This window comes from Malurus melanocephalus, unplaced genomic scaffold (assembly GCF_030028575.1).
Source record: "Malurus melanocephalus ecotype Western Australia unplaced genomic scaffold, MMel_1.1 scaffold_137, whole genome shotgun sequence".
Classification (NCBI taxonomy): Eukaryota; Metazoa; Chordata; class Aves; order Passeriformes; family Maluridae; genus Malurus; species Malurus melanocephalus.
Genome location: NW_026623369.1, coordinates 1,277,416 through 1,291,043, shown reverse-complemented (window position 1 = coordinate 1,291,043; position 13,628 = coordinate 1,277,416). Strand labels below are relative to the sequence as shown.

Sequence of the window (13,628 nt, the reverse complement as noted above, 5' to 3'; positions counted from 1 at the left end):
CTAAATGGAATCCTTTTATCAATTTAAACTTGTAACCTTGGTATTTTCCCTTTTGTTCCCATATTTCAATTCAATCTCAGCACATGCAAAGCTCACTTATGTGTTTTATATTTCCCCTGTAAATGCAACCTGTTTAATTCCAAATATTCTCCTTCCCATATTTGAGAAAAATTATCTGTCTTCTAAATGCCTTTTGGGACCAATATCCATTTCAAGAATGAAAATTTAATTTAATTTGGCTTCCTTCAAGTGAGACTGAAAGTCATCARTAAAACCAGGCCTAAATATTGCAATTGATTAAAGAATTCACAGCAAGTGTGTTTAACATTCCATGAAACAGCTCATATAAATAAAATAATCCTTTAGTARACAAAAGATTGTCCCAGTGTTGGGGTCACTGACTTAAGCAAGCCTTGATAYGTACAGTGCAGAAAAGATTGTCTAAGAAGTTAGAAATGGACAACGATTGTTAACAATACCAAAGGCTATTTTCAGTTGGTGGAGCTGGGGGTAGTGGTGTTGTGTTACTGCATTGCATGAAGTCTARTATTTATTCACTCAAGTGTCAACTCCTGCCTTTTAATATTGACCATCCCTGTCTTCTAAATCTCCATAGTCAGAGATCAGTAATGCCAGGAGTCTCCCATCCTAACAGCAAATGGTTAAAGGCAGGGCTAAGCCCCAAAGTAACATATAGTTTCTTTCTACCAAAAGGTTCCAACTACTTCCTGTTAGAGCTTAAAGTTAAATAAAATAATAGACTCAGTTTAGGAGGTCAAATCATTATTTTGGTACCAAAAATAAATGGCCCTCTTTCCTWAACAATGTCAGCTCCCCTGAAGCTTACTGATGCAATTGGACAATCTAAACTCTTCAAAAACTGTTGATTTGCTAGGTGCCAGTACAAAGTGTGATCTGTAAATTGTCTTTCTGTGTTGAAAGCCACAGTCTGAGTCATGGAGTTTAGAAAAGGAAAAATGTCTGGAGTCAAGACAGGGTTTTTCTTTTCTAATACTTGAAATTCTTTTGACTGTGTTTTTTGGAATAAAAATTAGACTTAAACTTTCCAAAATGCTTATGTTTACAGTACCTCTCAAATTTCATTTCTGAACAGTAGTTGATAAGTGTTGTGGTGGGTTGACCTTGGCTGGATGCCAGGCACTCACCAAGYAGCTCTATCACTCCCTTTCCCAGCTGGACAGAAGAGMGAAAATAAGATGGAAAATGGCTTAGAAGTTGAGATGAGGCAGTTTATTAAAGAAAAGTGAAAGTTTTCATATGCACAAGCAAAGAGAAAAAAATATATTCATTCYCTACTTCCCATCAGTGAGTGCTGTTCAGCCACTTCCCAGGAGGCAAAGCTTCAGCACATGGAATGGTTGCTATAGGAGGCAAGCATTGTAAATAATGAATTCCCCCCTTTCCTCCTCCTTTCTTTAGCTTTTATGTCTGAATTGACATTACATGGTATGCAATATCCCTGTCATTAATCTRAGTCAGCTAGCCTGGTTTTGTCCCCTCCCAGGATTTTGCCCACTACCAGCCCCTTGATGGGGGGAATGAAGAGACAGTGCTGATGCTGTGCCAGCTCTGCTCAGTAATTGGCAAAACACTGGTGTGTTGTCAACCCCTTTCTATAAAACCAAAGCACTATGAGGGCGGCTGTGGGACAATGAGCTCCGGCTCAGCCAGACCCGATATAATTGTGTTGCACAGCTGGCTGAGACTTCAGTGAACAAAGGGGTGGCAGGCAGTACGTTACAGGGACAAGACCCCAGGGCACCCTGAGTGTATTGAATCCCCTCAGTGAACTCCTTCTCTGTTGCAGATGCAATACCTCCAGCCTTTACCAGGTAGCTGTATTTCCATGGAACCCTCTTCCTTTGTTGATGTCTATGGGTACATAGCTACTCCTCGAATTTGGAAGCAGAAGTCCTCCTTGACCTGGCGCATTGGTCCTACATACTTGTTTGAAGAAGCCATTTCTGTGGAAACCATAAAAGTTATTGTTAAGCTTGGCCCTCAGTACTGTAGCAATTTTCAAGCCGTACAACCTCAAGGTATGTGATAATTCTCATATCCGGCACTACTTGTTTGTCAGGGCAGTGTTCTTTTTATTCTTATAATCTGCTSTTAGTGTTCCAACTGTGTCTAGAGYTCAGTCCAAAAGCCTGCATTACTGAATATTGTACAAGACTGTAGTAAGATACATGAGGGTTTTGTAACATACTGTGAATTGGAAAGAAGGGCAGGAATCAAGCAGCAGAGAGAGATGAAGAGTAAAGAGGGATTGCATGTCCTGAGTTGCAAGATTATGATTTCTCTTGGAAAAACATTAAAGCAGAAGCTTTAATTGAGATCTTCTGCATTAACAGTGCTAACAGGGAAAAAAGAAAAGGCAGAAAAAGAAGTATGGAGTTTTATTGCAAATGTCTGCAGAGTAGGAGGGAGCACAGGGGAGAGAGGGGTAGGGGAGTAAGTTACATTCCATTTAATGAAGAGGCTTTTTAACTAAAGTATGCTGTTAACTTCAATTATTAGACAGACAAAACATTTCAGTTACTGATTATTGTTTGTTCAACAAGTAGTGCATTCACCTCTGTTCTAGAGCTTGGGATGAAATGGGACGGTCATTTCTCATTTGCAAAGAACAAGATAATCTTCATTKCAGATCCTCCAGCCTAAAACAATGTCAAAAGACTGGCTTCAGAGTGCTATCTACATACAAAAATCTGAAAATCAAGCATGGGAAGGAGTTACTGAAAGACAAATGCTGTCAAAGTACAGCTCTGAAGTAAAAACATTACCTGTAGAAATCAGAAGGAATTGATTTTTTGAATCATTGAGACTTTATGAAGTCGGGGGGAACTGGTTTTCTCTACAGTTCTTCCCAGATGGACTTCAGTACTAGTAAAGGATTATAACCATCTGACTCTAGTGATGCCCTATTGCAGAGAAACATATAAAATGTGGTCTCATAATTGTGAATGATCTCACTCACTCTCCCTGCACTCTCCCTATTCCATCAAAATACCCAAAGGARCTTGGTCAAATGGAAATTTTGACTTTGAAAAAAGTTTTTCCCCAATCCCCCAGAATACTATGGGGTTTTTTTCCTTAAAATGGGTTTATGAGCTTGTTGCAAGCGGCAGTGGGAATTTTTGGCAGTGTTGTGTGCTGTCTCACAGCTATCTCATTGCTTCTCACTAATCAGCTGCAGTTGTGCTGAGGATTAGTCCTAAAACCAAGTCCTGCTGGAAGGGAAACGGTGACACAGTCTTGGGACCTTTACGTTAATCTTCATGTGGTATATGAACTACTTTTTTGCCTAAAAGGCTGTGTCACTGGCACTAGTGAACAGTTTTGTAAGGCAGCTGTTTCCTCAGTCTATGAAATTGTCAAAAATACAAGACTGACCTTTTTTTAAATGTAGGTACATATAGTTTTTCCAAGTGTTATTAGGAATAGAAAATTCTTTAAAGAGATACATTTTAGAACTTCATACAGCCATTAAACTGCTAAACCTGGTACTTTTTACAAGCTCCCCAAATGTTGTGAGTGGGCAGCTCTGAACTTCTGTCTCTGTCCTTCTTTTACATGAATCTTTGCTCCTGGTACTTCTGATAAACCTCCCAGTAACATGGAAGGCTTCTGAAAAGTTTTCTATGCCCAGAAAATGGACAGAGAATGCTTTGTTCTGGACTTTTCTAAGCTTCATGAGATATTATGAGAGGATGTAGAATCCAGGCAAAGCAGTAACCAGAGGACACATTTGCTGGTGGTGCAAGCTACCATGGACTGYATAGCAAAGGACACATGCTTTTTCCTGGTTATAGTTAAGAGAAAATAAACATCAGTTTCCTTCAGTTATTTTCCACATGCCCCTCTGCTGTCTTACATACTGAACAAGCAAAATTCCTTCAAACATTCATAGTTTCTTTGTTTTAGGTGAGGACCAGGACAGTGATCATAATGTTTCACCTCTGGTGGCAGAAGAGAAGATTTCTTTTGGAATCAATGCTGTGTGCTTATCTCTCACTACAGTCCAAGATATAAAGAGCTCATACAATGAAGTGGATGGTCGGCTGATTGCCAAAGAGGTCACAAATTTCCCTTGTCTTAAACAAGTTTTCTCTTGCTTCTATTCAGTTCCGTACAGCCAAGTTTGTGACTTTCTCCTGGTTGTCTATCTTCAGTGATTTTTTTTTTAGCTTCTCTTCCCATTCCTGAAGTTTGTTCTACTCATAGGTTAATATTCATCTATGGAGAGAGTAAATTGGACAGTGTGAGCACAGTGTTAACAGCATTTCTTCAAACAGGAACAGAAGCCATAATCTTCAGGTTTTATGATAATTTGTTTCAGTCTGTGTTTTCTTAATGCCTTCACAAAGGCTTTATATGTGCTATTCCATTCTTGTTAATACCAGGTCTATTGACTTGTGAACATAATGGAGTTGTGAGCTATTGTAGGTGGATAAATGTTCGTCCTTACGATCAACTTTTCATGAAAAAAGATGGTTTTCATAGTCTAAAAGTAATAAAATAATCTAAACTATTAAAGCATGCATTTGTTACTTCTAGTTTCCCTGATACTACCAAAGTTTTTCTTAAAATGTCTTTTATCTGTTTTAGATTGGGATTAGTTCTCGGGACAGTTCAACTCCAATATTCCTGGCTAAGAATATTGCTGAACACCTCTCAGGTTCCTTGCGGACTATTGGGTCRGTTGCTGTGGGCCAATATGGTAAATGCAATATGTCTTTATTGTTTAATATTTTTAAGAGTGGACCTTTTCTCTGTCCAATAACAATAGATTTAGTCTGTGTCACTCCCTGATAGAGTAACTGTGCAATTTCCTAGGGGTAAGAGTGTTCCAGTCCTCTCCAGCAGCTACCAGCCTGAACTTTATTGGAGGCCCTGCCATYCTCCTGGGTCTCATTGCTCTGGCCTGTGATGACCACACCATGTATGCAGCTGTCAAAGTCCTGAATTCCATCCTCAACAGTAGCCCACTGAGTGAAAAACTGATGAGGCACATCCATGGATACCAGGTAGATGCTCTCTTGTCCATTCATTCTGGTTACAGTCTCGCCCTTGTAGATCTTTATCCCCAAATCTATCAATGGGAATGAGGCAAACATATCCTGGCTATAGGCACTTGTGGTTAGAACTTTGTAAGTTATGAGGACATATAGGATAGTGCTCTATATTCTGTGCTTACAATGCCTGAGAACTTCTGCAACATTTTATCTGATGAAGGGAAGGTGAGGGCAGGTGTCTCTTGGTCAGGCAAGATCTAATAAACTAAATAAGCCAGTGCACACAAAAGACAAATTCTCAGGCATATTTTCTTCCTCCCTCTGGCTCATATACCTTAAGATTCCTCCTTACCGACCAAGATTCCTCCCCAGGGCAGGGCTAAAAATGGATTCTTATGGCTCAGTCTTCACTGTGTATTAGGAATTGTGCTGATACAAAGTAAGCACCATCTGAATTTCATTGATTAGGTCTGTCCAAAATTAATCTTTAAACCTTTAATCTGGAAGCTATGCAGATTGAAGATTTTGGTTGTGTGTAAAGTCTATAATGTAATATTGGATGGATTGAGGCTCAAGTATGAAGTTTTCTTTATGCTGCATAGGCGAAGCAGAAAACTCTTAAGGAGCAGAGAAGACTCTTTAATATAGAAGGTTCCAAACAAGACTCTGAACATTAGGGCTTCATGAATGATTCATTATAAACTTTCCATTTTCCCAATATGCAAATTGTTCATAAATTGATCACAATTCATATGAATATTTATTCTACTTAGATATTGCTTGCCCAGTCCTTTCTTGTTGATGAATGCCAGTCTTTACCTTGATGAATGCCAGTCTTTACCTTGTGTATGAGCTGTTGCTTTTGATTTTTTGCTAAATAGTGTTCTCTCCATGTGACTGATCATCATATTGCAATGGAGTGAAGCTTTTTTTTTTTTAACATCAACTAATAAATGTGTCTTGATATTTATTTTCAAATTAATGTCTGATCTTCCCAACCTGCTCAAAATGTAGTGGTTTTCTGAACATTGTTCTCACAATGTTAGTAAATTGTTGGATAATCAAAGGTAGGCTCAATTGAGAAACTAGCAATGTTTCACAAATATTTTTCATTTGGAGASGTGAAAATTAATATTTTTTAAATTAAAGCTATTTGTAAGCAATTAAGAATACATCCATGAAGAATAGCATAGAACACCTACTGTAGTTATTTACAGTTACATTTGTCTGTTGCTTTTTGTAAATTCCATTCAATATAATATGGCAGGTATTTTCCTCCTGTTCAATGCCACAGTTGTCAAGCTCCTTCAAAAATTTGCTCTTTCACTTCCTGCATGAAACTTTGTGTCTGGACTGCAATCTTCACTTTCTTCATGATGCTTATACAAAATGTATGCACGCATGACTACTACAGCTGAGTARACTGTGTGTTGGTCTTGAATTAACTAGTAGTGTTATATGTTAATTTATAAATACAGATTTATAATTGGCAGATACTTATTCAGTCTTCTTTTTTTTTTTTTTTCAGTTGCTGAGCTATCTGTTGAAGAGGAAAACCCAGCTGTTAAACAAYAGGATTTTGCAGTTAATGTTCTCCCTAGTGGGCACTGCTGAGCTGGGCTTCGAGTCTTCAGCCATCAAGAATTATAGTGCGTTCCAGCATGTTCTCTGCAACTTTGAGGTAAAGCTGTTCATGTAACTCTGTGGGTTTGGCTGTATTAAATTTGACTTCATAATAAGGGGTTYGGTTTGTTCATAGCACCTCCTGGATCCAATATCTGGGATGGGGTTGTGTGTTGTTCTTTATCACACTCTGGCTCCCCAGGTGTGTAGGATCACTCCCAGAGGGCTTGTTCCTCAGAGCTAGCTCTGGAGCAGCAGTTCCCTACAACTGGCAGGGACTTCCCAGTGCCTGCAGGTTGCATTACAGAAACACTGAATGTTTATGATGTTTTCCCCCCCTCCTTAAAATAGTTTTAACTCTTTCTCTGCCACAGGTACTGTTCTCTCAGCTCAGCAGAGCCGTAAAACCTCTGCTTTCCTTTGTCTTTCAGCTTTGGATGAAAGCACCAGAAAATCTTGACATTGTTCTTCTTTCCCATCTTGTGGAGATCTTGCAGTSTTCCAGGTATAAACAGGTGTTTGAATCAGAAACCTGTGGGATGAGCTCATCTGTAACCTGAAGCTGGAACTGTGAGGTGGATAGGAAGGATCCAATCCTAGCTGAAATCAGTGGATTCTGGGAGTGAATCATTCCTGTATTGCTTGTTCTTTCAAGCCTGAGTTGGTAATTTAATCAGCCCCTGAGATGTCTTTGGGGCCACTGTCTTATTAGGCAGAGATATCTGGTGACCTGGTTCAYATGAAACCACTGCTGTAAAGTTTAAATATCTGCTGGGGAGGGGAAATCTGAATGTTTGAATTGACTACGAAATAATTTTTTAAAATACATAGTTGAAGTTGTGTTAAAACCAAAACACAACCCAGGAAGATTGCATCAGAATACTTTCTTAGTCATCAGGACTGGAGTTAAAGTATCTAAAGAGACAAAGTCTAGCAGAGGGAGGGGTGTAAAAGTAGATTCCTTCTTTTTGGGAGCAGAAAGCTCTGTGCAGAGATTATCTGGTGTCCCTTGCTGAGTTTCACAGGAATAGCATCTTTTACTACCAACTCACTGGTTGAAAATTCAGTAATGTGTTCTTTGAACTTGTTGGAACACAGCAGTTTCTGGGGAACAGGGCAGAGTAGATAAAAGCAGAGCACAAAGTGGTCTCCAGCTCTCCATCACTGACACATGTTCAATTTGTCCAACACTGTTAGAAATGTTGTAAAGGCAAGATTAGAAGCTAAAGGTGCAAAGTATCATGTATCCTGAGAATCCTTTCAGCTGAAACTCAGCAAATTTTGTCATTTCCTCTAAAAGCTTTTAATAGTCTCTGTGCTTTTTTTTTTTTTTCAGAGATGCATGTCACAATGCTGCAGTTGCCTACCAGGTGCAAATGGTGCCCAAGCTTGTTTTCCTTTTCAATGATCCTGAAATCAGTAGCTCCAAGATCACTGTGGCCTGCACTATCCTCTCCCATCTCTTGCAAGGATATTTTAATACAAGGGATGTTCTCAGGTAACCTTCAAGGTCTATAGGTTTTCCTCTGATTGCAGATGAGCTATCTCATGTTGGAGAGAGCTTGACAGTAGAGCTTCTCTCAGCCTGTATTTGGTATAACTCCAGATCTTTGGCAACTGCAGGATCCCCCAGTGAAAAACTGATTCAAAGCTTTTTTCATTCACTCCAGTGTTGTATTTGTGTGAAGATGGATTGGGTGATGACCCTTACAATGGTGGCACAGACAGTTTTGTAGGTCTGACTGGGAGTACTCAAAGCTTGTACTTAATATTTGRTTTCATTAAAGCCTTGTCCCTAAAGTATCATTACAGTATTGCAACTTGGCCCCAAATAACTGTGTACCTAATCCTGTTGGTTTGGTTTATAACCCAGTAACAATCCCTTTTGTTCTTGAATTTCAGTCAGTTATGTTAGTCCAGATTTCATGAAGCATAGAATTTAAATCCTTGTTTGCTCTTCACAGAATGTGAGCAGTGCTTCATTTTATATTCCCAGCCTAATTGCATCAGCCTGTCGCCCATCAACTGAGGAAGGTCCACACAGTGCTGTCTACAGCCACCCAACTCCAGGGAAATGCACTGCACAGATGGCAGTTCTGTTTCTAAAGCTCTGTTTCTAATAAAATGTAGAAGCAGAGTTGCAGGTCAAACCTGTGGTCTCTGCAGTCAGCCTTTAGCTCTGTTGAAGAGTATGAGCACCTCAAATAATTAACTGTGAAGTGAGTTAATATTGCCTGCTCTTTTGTGGATTTATGCTCCTGGATGTGTGTTACCTGTTCCTACCCTGGGCTTGTAGGAATTAGTCTGTTCTTTTTTACATACAGGCCTGAGTGGATTTAGTATATCAAATCTGTCACATTGTAAGGAGTGTGAATGCATGTTTTTTTCTTAAAATATTATGATTTATTATTCCTTGGTAGTTTGATTGGTTGTCAGGCCCATGAGTGCTGAGTGAGAGGACAGAGACAGTCCCTATCCTTCTAGCCTCAGAACAGCAGAGACTGTGACAGGCTCAGCAGCACTGAGAGGTGCTGGAGTTTTAGCTTGCCCCAAATTTGGACTTCGAGTCAGAAATGCTTTTTAGACCATTCCTGCAGAACAATTGGTGTTCTGTCCCTGAAGAAGTAACCTTGTGGGCAGGAGGAGATTGTGCACTTTCACTAAATGTGTACCTCACATTAATCTTTCTATCCTCAGAAGCAGGTTCTAAGAACATGTTAAAGCAAACTATGGTGGGAAAAGTTTGCTAGTCCTCCTCACAGAGTACCTGCTAAGGTTTCTCTGCTCTGCTCTATAGGGTTGGAAACCAAGTGGTGATAGCAGTGGCATAGGCAGCTCAGAACCTTTCATATAAACTGAATGCTTAACTCGGTATTCCTTTCCTCTTGGTGAAAAGCCTTTAAAACGATAGAGAAAACATCTCTGTAGCAGAATATATTTCACATGGATTTGTAGATAGTTTTGGTCATGACAATGTAAGAAATATATTAAGCTATTTGAGAGCATCCAGTGAAGGCCAGAAAAGATGAAGGGCTTTGAGAGGAAGCCATATGAGGAGCATCTGAGTTCACTTGGTCTATTAAGCTTGGAGGAGACTGAGGAGAAACCTCATTGCAGTTACAGCTTCCTTGTGACAAACAGTGGTGACCAGTGACAGGACCAAGGGAATGCCGTTTAAGTTGTCAGAGATGTAGGCTGTACTTATTAGAAAAAGACTCTTCACCCAGAGTGTTTGGGCACTGCAACAGTCTCCCCAGGGAAGTGGTCACAGCACCAGCCTAAGTTCAAGAAGCATTTGGACAATAATCTCAGGCACAGGGTGCGACTCTTGGGGATGGTCCTGTGCAGGGCAGGACTTGGACTTTGATGATCCTTGTGGGTGCCTTTCAACTCAGAATATTCTGTGATTCTGTGACCTCTTAATTTACTTCCTAGTTTATGAAGTTTTCATCCTATTTCTGCAGTTACTAGAATTTCCATTGGTAGCTGTTAAGTCATTGTTAAGCAGTACTGAGCTTTGCATATAATCTCCAAGTCATTAAATGGATGTATTTCTGYTGACCACAACTCCTTCACTCTTTCTCTGCAAGGATTGGATTGTTCCTTGTTTACACCTTGAAACCTTCTTCTGTGGATGAAAATCAGATTTACCTGGATAGTGTGGCTGAGACGCCCACTGAAGGTGAGGGGCTACCTTTGGTGTATGTGTTGTGATAGGCAGCTACAGTCATTTCCCTGCTTCCCCGGGGCCTGATGGGCCCTAAATGCAACATTAGTGCTTCCTGTGGAAGGAAAGGGGAACAATTCAAATTGCTTCATTTGGAAAGGGTCAGGCTGCATTGAGGTGACCCTTTTGTTCTCTCTCTGGTAACAAGCTAACAGTGCTTTGGCTGCATTGTCCAGAGCCAGCACAGGKTTGGATTTCACATATACACAGAGAGGAAGCACATTAAATTGAGATTGCCCCCAAACTAATCTACTGGGCTGTTACAAGAAATAAAATTTCAACAGGCATCCTGGATTTTCTGTGAAGACTTTGCTTCACTTACAGGTTTAGCAAATAATAATTCAGAGCTCTGTACCTCTTAAAGTATCTGTGTATTTGTCAGGTTCATGTTGGGAACATCCAGTCAGTTGGCTCTTATTCTGTGATCTTTCAGTTGAGACTTTATTGGTTATTGTACCTCTAAACACTAAATCGTATCAAGGAGACACTGATAACTGTGATTTATATATAGACATCACAGCTAGGCAATACAAGTCAGAAATTGCCTGTTTACTTTTCCCTCTCCAGTTAACTTGAGATTGCTTCCTGGGAGATATTGTTCAACATGTAGTATGAATGAGTGTTAAGTAACTCTAAAGAGAGGAATTTGGCAATGAAATAGAGGTTGTTTCTGATGTTAGCATGAGTCCTTATGTGTAAAATTTGATGTCCACATCCTTTTACTTCACAAAAAAACTGCTATAAGTACTTCGACTGGGCTAATTCGGGGCAAAGTTGTTCATCAAAGCAATGGAACATGTGTTTTGTCTCTTCATTACTCTCTATTATTTTCTGATATTTGTAGCCTTAAGCCAAACATCTGCAAAGACAATCTGGCTTCGAAACCAGCTACTGAAGGTGCTGTTAGATGTAGTACGCTCAGACAGACTTCACCTGTCCTCTGAGTAAGTAGAAACATTTAGCAATTTAAGTGTCTCTGTCTTCTTGATTTTTCATTTTCCTGGTGCTTGACCAGGACTAAACACGCTGATAATATTTTCATTTCTGCAGATACTAAGTAAGAGGCAGACTGGATTCAGAGACACATTTTTGTCAGTGATTTAGCTGGCATTCACACAGTTGTGGTCTGATCACACATCTGATATTGACTTTGGAAAATGTTTCGTGTTTTCAGAAAATATTGTGAAGGGGGAACTTGGATATTGATGTTTCTTCTGCATTGCAARGGTTGAAGAAATTCCATCTGTCTTTGAAAATCAATTCAATCTAATGTGGGATTACTTGCACCCCTCTATTATAACCATGAGAATGCCATTATTGTAATTTTGCCTTTCATAACTGAAAGGCAGATTTTATAGTGCTGGGTGCTGTAACTGTGCATATTCATTAGATAACACATCTTGGACTTCAACATTTAAACTGAAATTTTGAATTTCATCGCTTGAAACATCTAGTCTGTCATGTTTGTTCATGTCAAAGTAGTCTGTCATGTAGTTTGCCTCAGCTATTGATATACACTCAGAAGGGTCTTCATATTAAAGAACTTTTTTGCCTGACAGCAATAAATACAAGGTTAGATTTAGCAGGAGTTGAGTGACTTTAGCTGTGTGGATGAGTCTGTTGTTAAATCTTTGTGATTCTCTGTTGTTAATGAGATCTTTTACTTCAGAAACCTGAGCTTCTAAATCACTTAGAGATCATTTAAAATAATACCTCCTTTCTGTCTTCCATCATGTTTCCTTCAATGTATTTTCATTTATCTGTTTGTCCTAGGGAAAAAGAAAAGACATTTTTGGCATTGGGGCCAGACTGGTTTCTGCTGTTCACACAGAGTTACCTGCATTTCAGCACAGTTGTCCTGGGAATGAAGCTGCTTCTGTGCTTCCTCCACGATCGTTTGCTGCTGAACAAATTCAAGGAGGGGATAGTGGCTGGGCACTGGCTGGAAAACAGCTCTGCAGGGTTGACTGTTCTAATGGGTATGTGGTGGTTTAACCTTCCCCAAACATTGCCTCGATCCAGCTCTGTGGTAAAAGATCGCTGAAGCACACTATGGGAGAATTCCCATTGATCTCAGTAGACACAGAAATTAAATTACTTTCTAGGGCAAGCTTGTCCTGGTACTCCAGCATTTCTGTGCTGAAGATTAGAAAGCATTACTTCTCTCTTGCAGGTAATTAGCAATTCTGATTAGTACCTGCAAGGAGTTGGGCCTTTTTGTATTGCACAAAATCAAGCTAGCTGATAAGCCTGTGAGCTGTTCAGATGTCAGCTTGTTCTGTGGAACCTTTTGTTTCTTTAAGATTTGTTCAGCTTGCTTTTTGATAATTAGAGATGTGGTTCCAAGWAAGGGAGAAGAAAGGAAGAAGAATAATTCAGGGAGAATGCCCCATAACAAAAGTGATAGTGGAAAAGAATGTCTGTTAGTCTAGGGATGTTTTTTTTTTTGTTTTTTTTAACTTTTTATACTGCTGCCTAACAGACTACTGAGTGTTCTGGGACAGAGACGAGTGAGGATAAAGTTGTATCAGTAACGCTTCTGCCCATATGACACTTATTTTTCGACTGTCCTTTTCTTTTCCTTTAAAGATAATTTAAAAAGTCATGCTCCTGTGCCTGACAATGGCTACTTCCTGATTTTTGGGTTTTCTGTGTTGCAAAAATGTCTGACTGATCATGTTCATATCCCTGAGATCTACTTGCTTGTGGCAGAGCTCTTTCTGGCAACTCCACCATCTGAGCCACCTGAAGCAGCCAAGGTATGAAAAAAAAAAAAGCAGACAAGCACCTGAAGCTGATACTGTGTTATTATTTTGGCATTTTATGCCCTTTACCATGAGAGGATTCTCAGGTCAGTTAAACCTAGTTGGGTTTTGTGATAATAAAAATTATTCATGTTTTTAAAATTAAGTTCGTTAACTTTGAATTAAGAAAATTTGTGTTCAGAGCAACATTGTTTGTGCAGGTGTTAAATGTTACAAATTTAATATAAGAGGAAGGAGCTGCTGTAGGTGCAGATGTGTTGGCTTTGTTCTGGTGGAGAGAGCAGGCATTGTTCTTGATGTATGGTATATAATTCCCATYTCCTAATGAAATATCTCTCGCCCTGTGTAGACAGATCTTGAATCTATGTTGCAGTGGATCTTGCAGCACCACCTTACAGAGAATGTCTTCAAATTTGGGYTGTGTGCAGAGGCAGCAGTGTTACTGCTGGAAATGGTTCGATTCACTGTGGACAA

General features: G+C 39.6%; 1 protein-coding gene across 1 annotated transcript in view; it reads left to right on the top strand.

Moving 5' to 3' along the window:
• Window positions 1–13,628, top strand: part of WDFY4 (WDFY family member 4) — a 111,070-nt gene that overhangs the window by 33,199 nt on the left and 64,243 nt on the right. The window contains exons 20-31 of the mRNA XM_057370989.1: window positions 1,829–2,060; window positions 3,949–4,100; window positions 4,633–4,744; window positions 4,861–5,051; window positions 6,568–6,720; window positions 7,094–7,167; window positions 7,999–8,160; window positions 10,253–10,344; window positions 11,234–11,333; window positions 12,163–12,368; window positions 12,979–13,148; window positions 13,504–13,627. Of these exons, the coding sequence (XP_057226972.1) occupies window positions 1,829–2,060; window positions 3,949–4,100; window positions 4,633–4,744; window positions 4,861–5,051; window positions 6,568–6,720; window positions 7,094–7,167; window positions 7,999–8,160; window positions 10,253–10,344; window positions 11,234–11,333; window positions 12,163–12,368; window positions 12,979–13,148; window positions 13,504–13,627 (1,768 nt within the window). The remainder of the gene's footprint in view (window positions 1–1,828; window positions 2,061–3,948; window positions 4,101–4,632; window positions 4,745–4,860; window positions 5,052–6,567; window positions 6,721–7,093; window positions 7,168–7,998; window positions 8,161–10,252; window positions 10,345–11,233; window positions 11,334–12,162; window positions 12,369–12,978; window positions 13,149–13,503; window position 13,628) is intronic.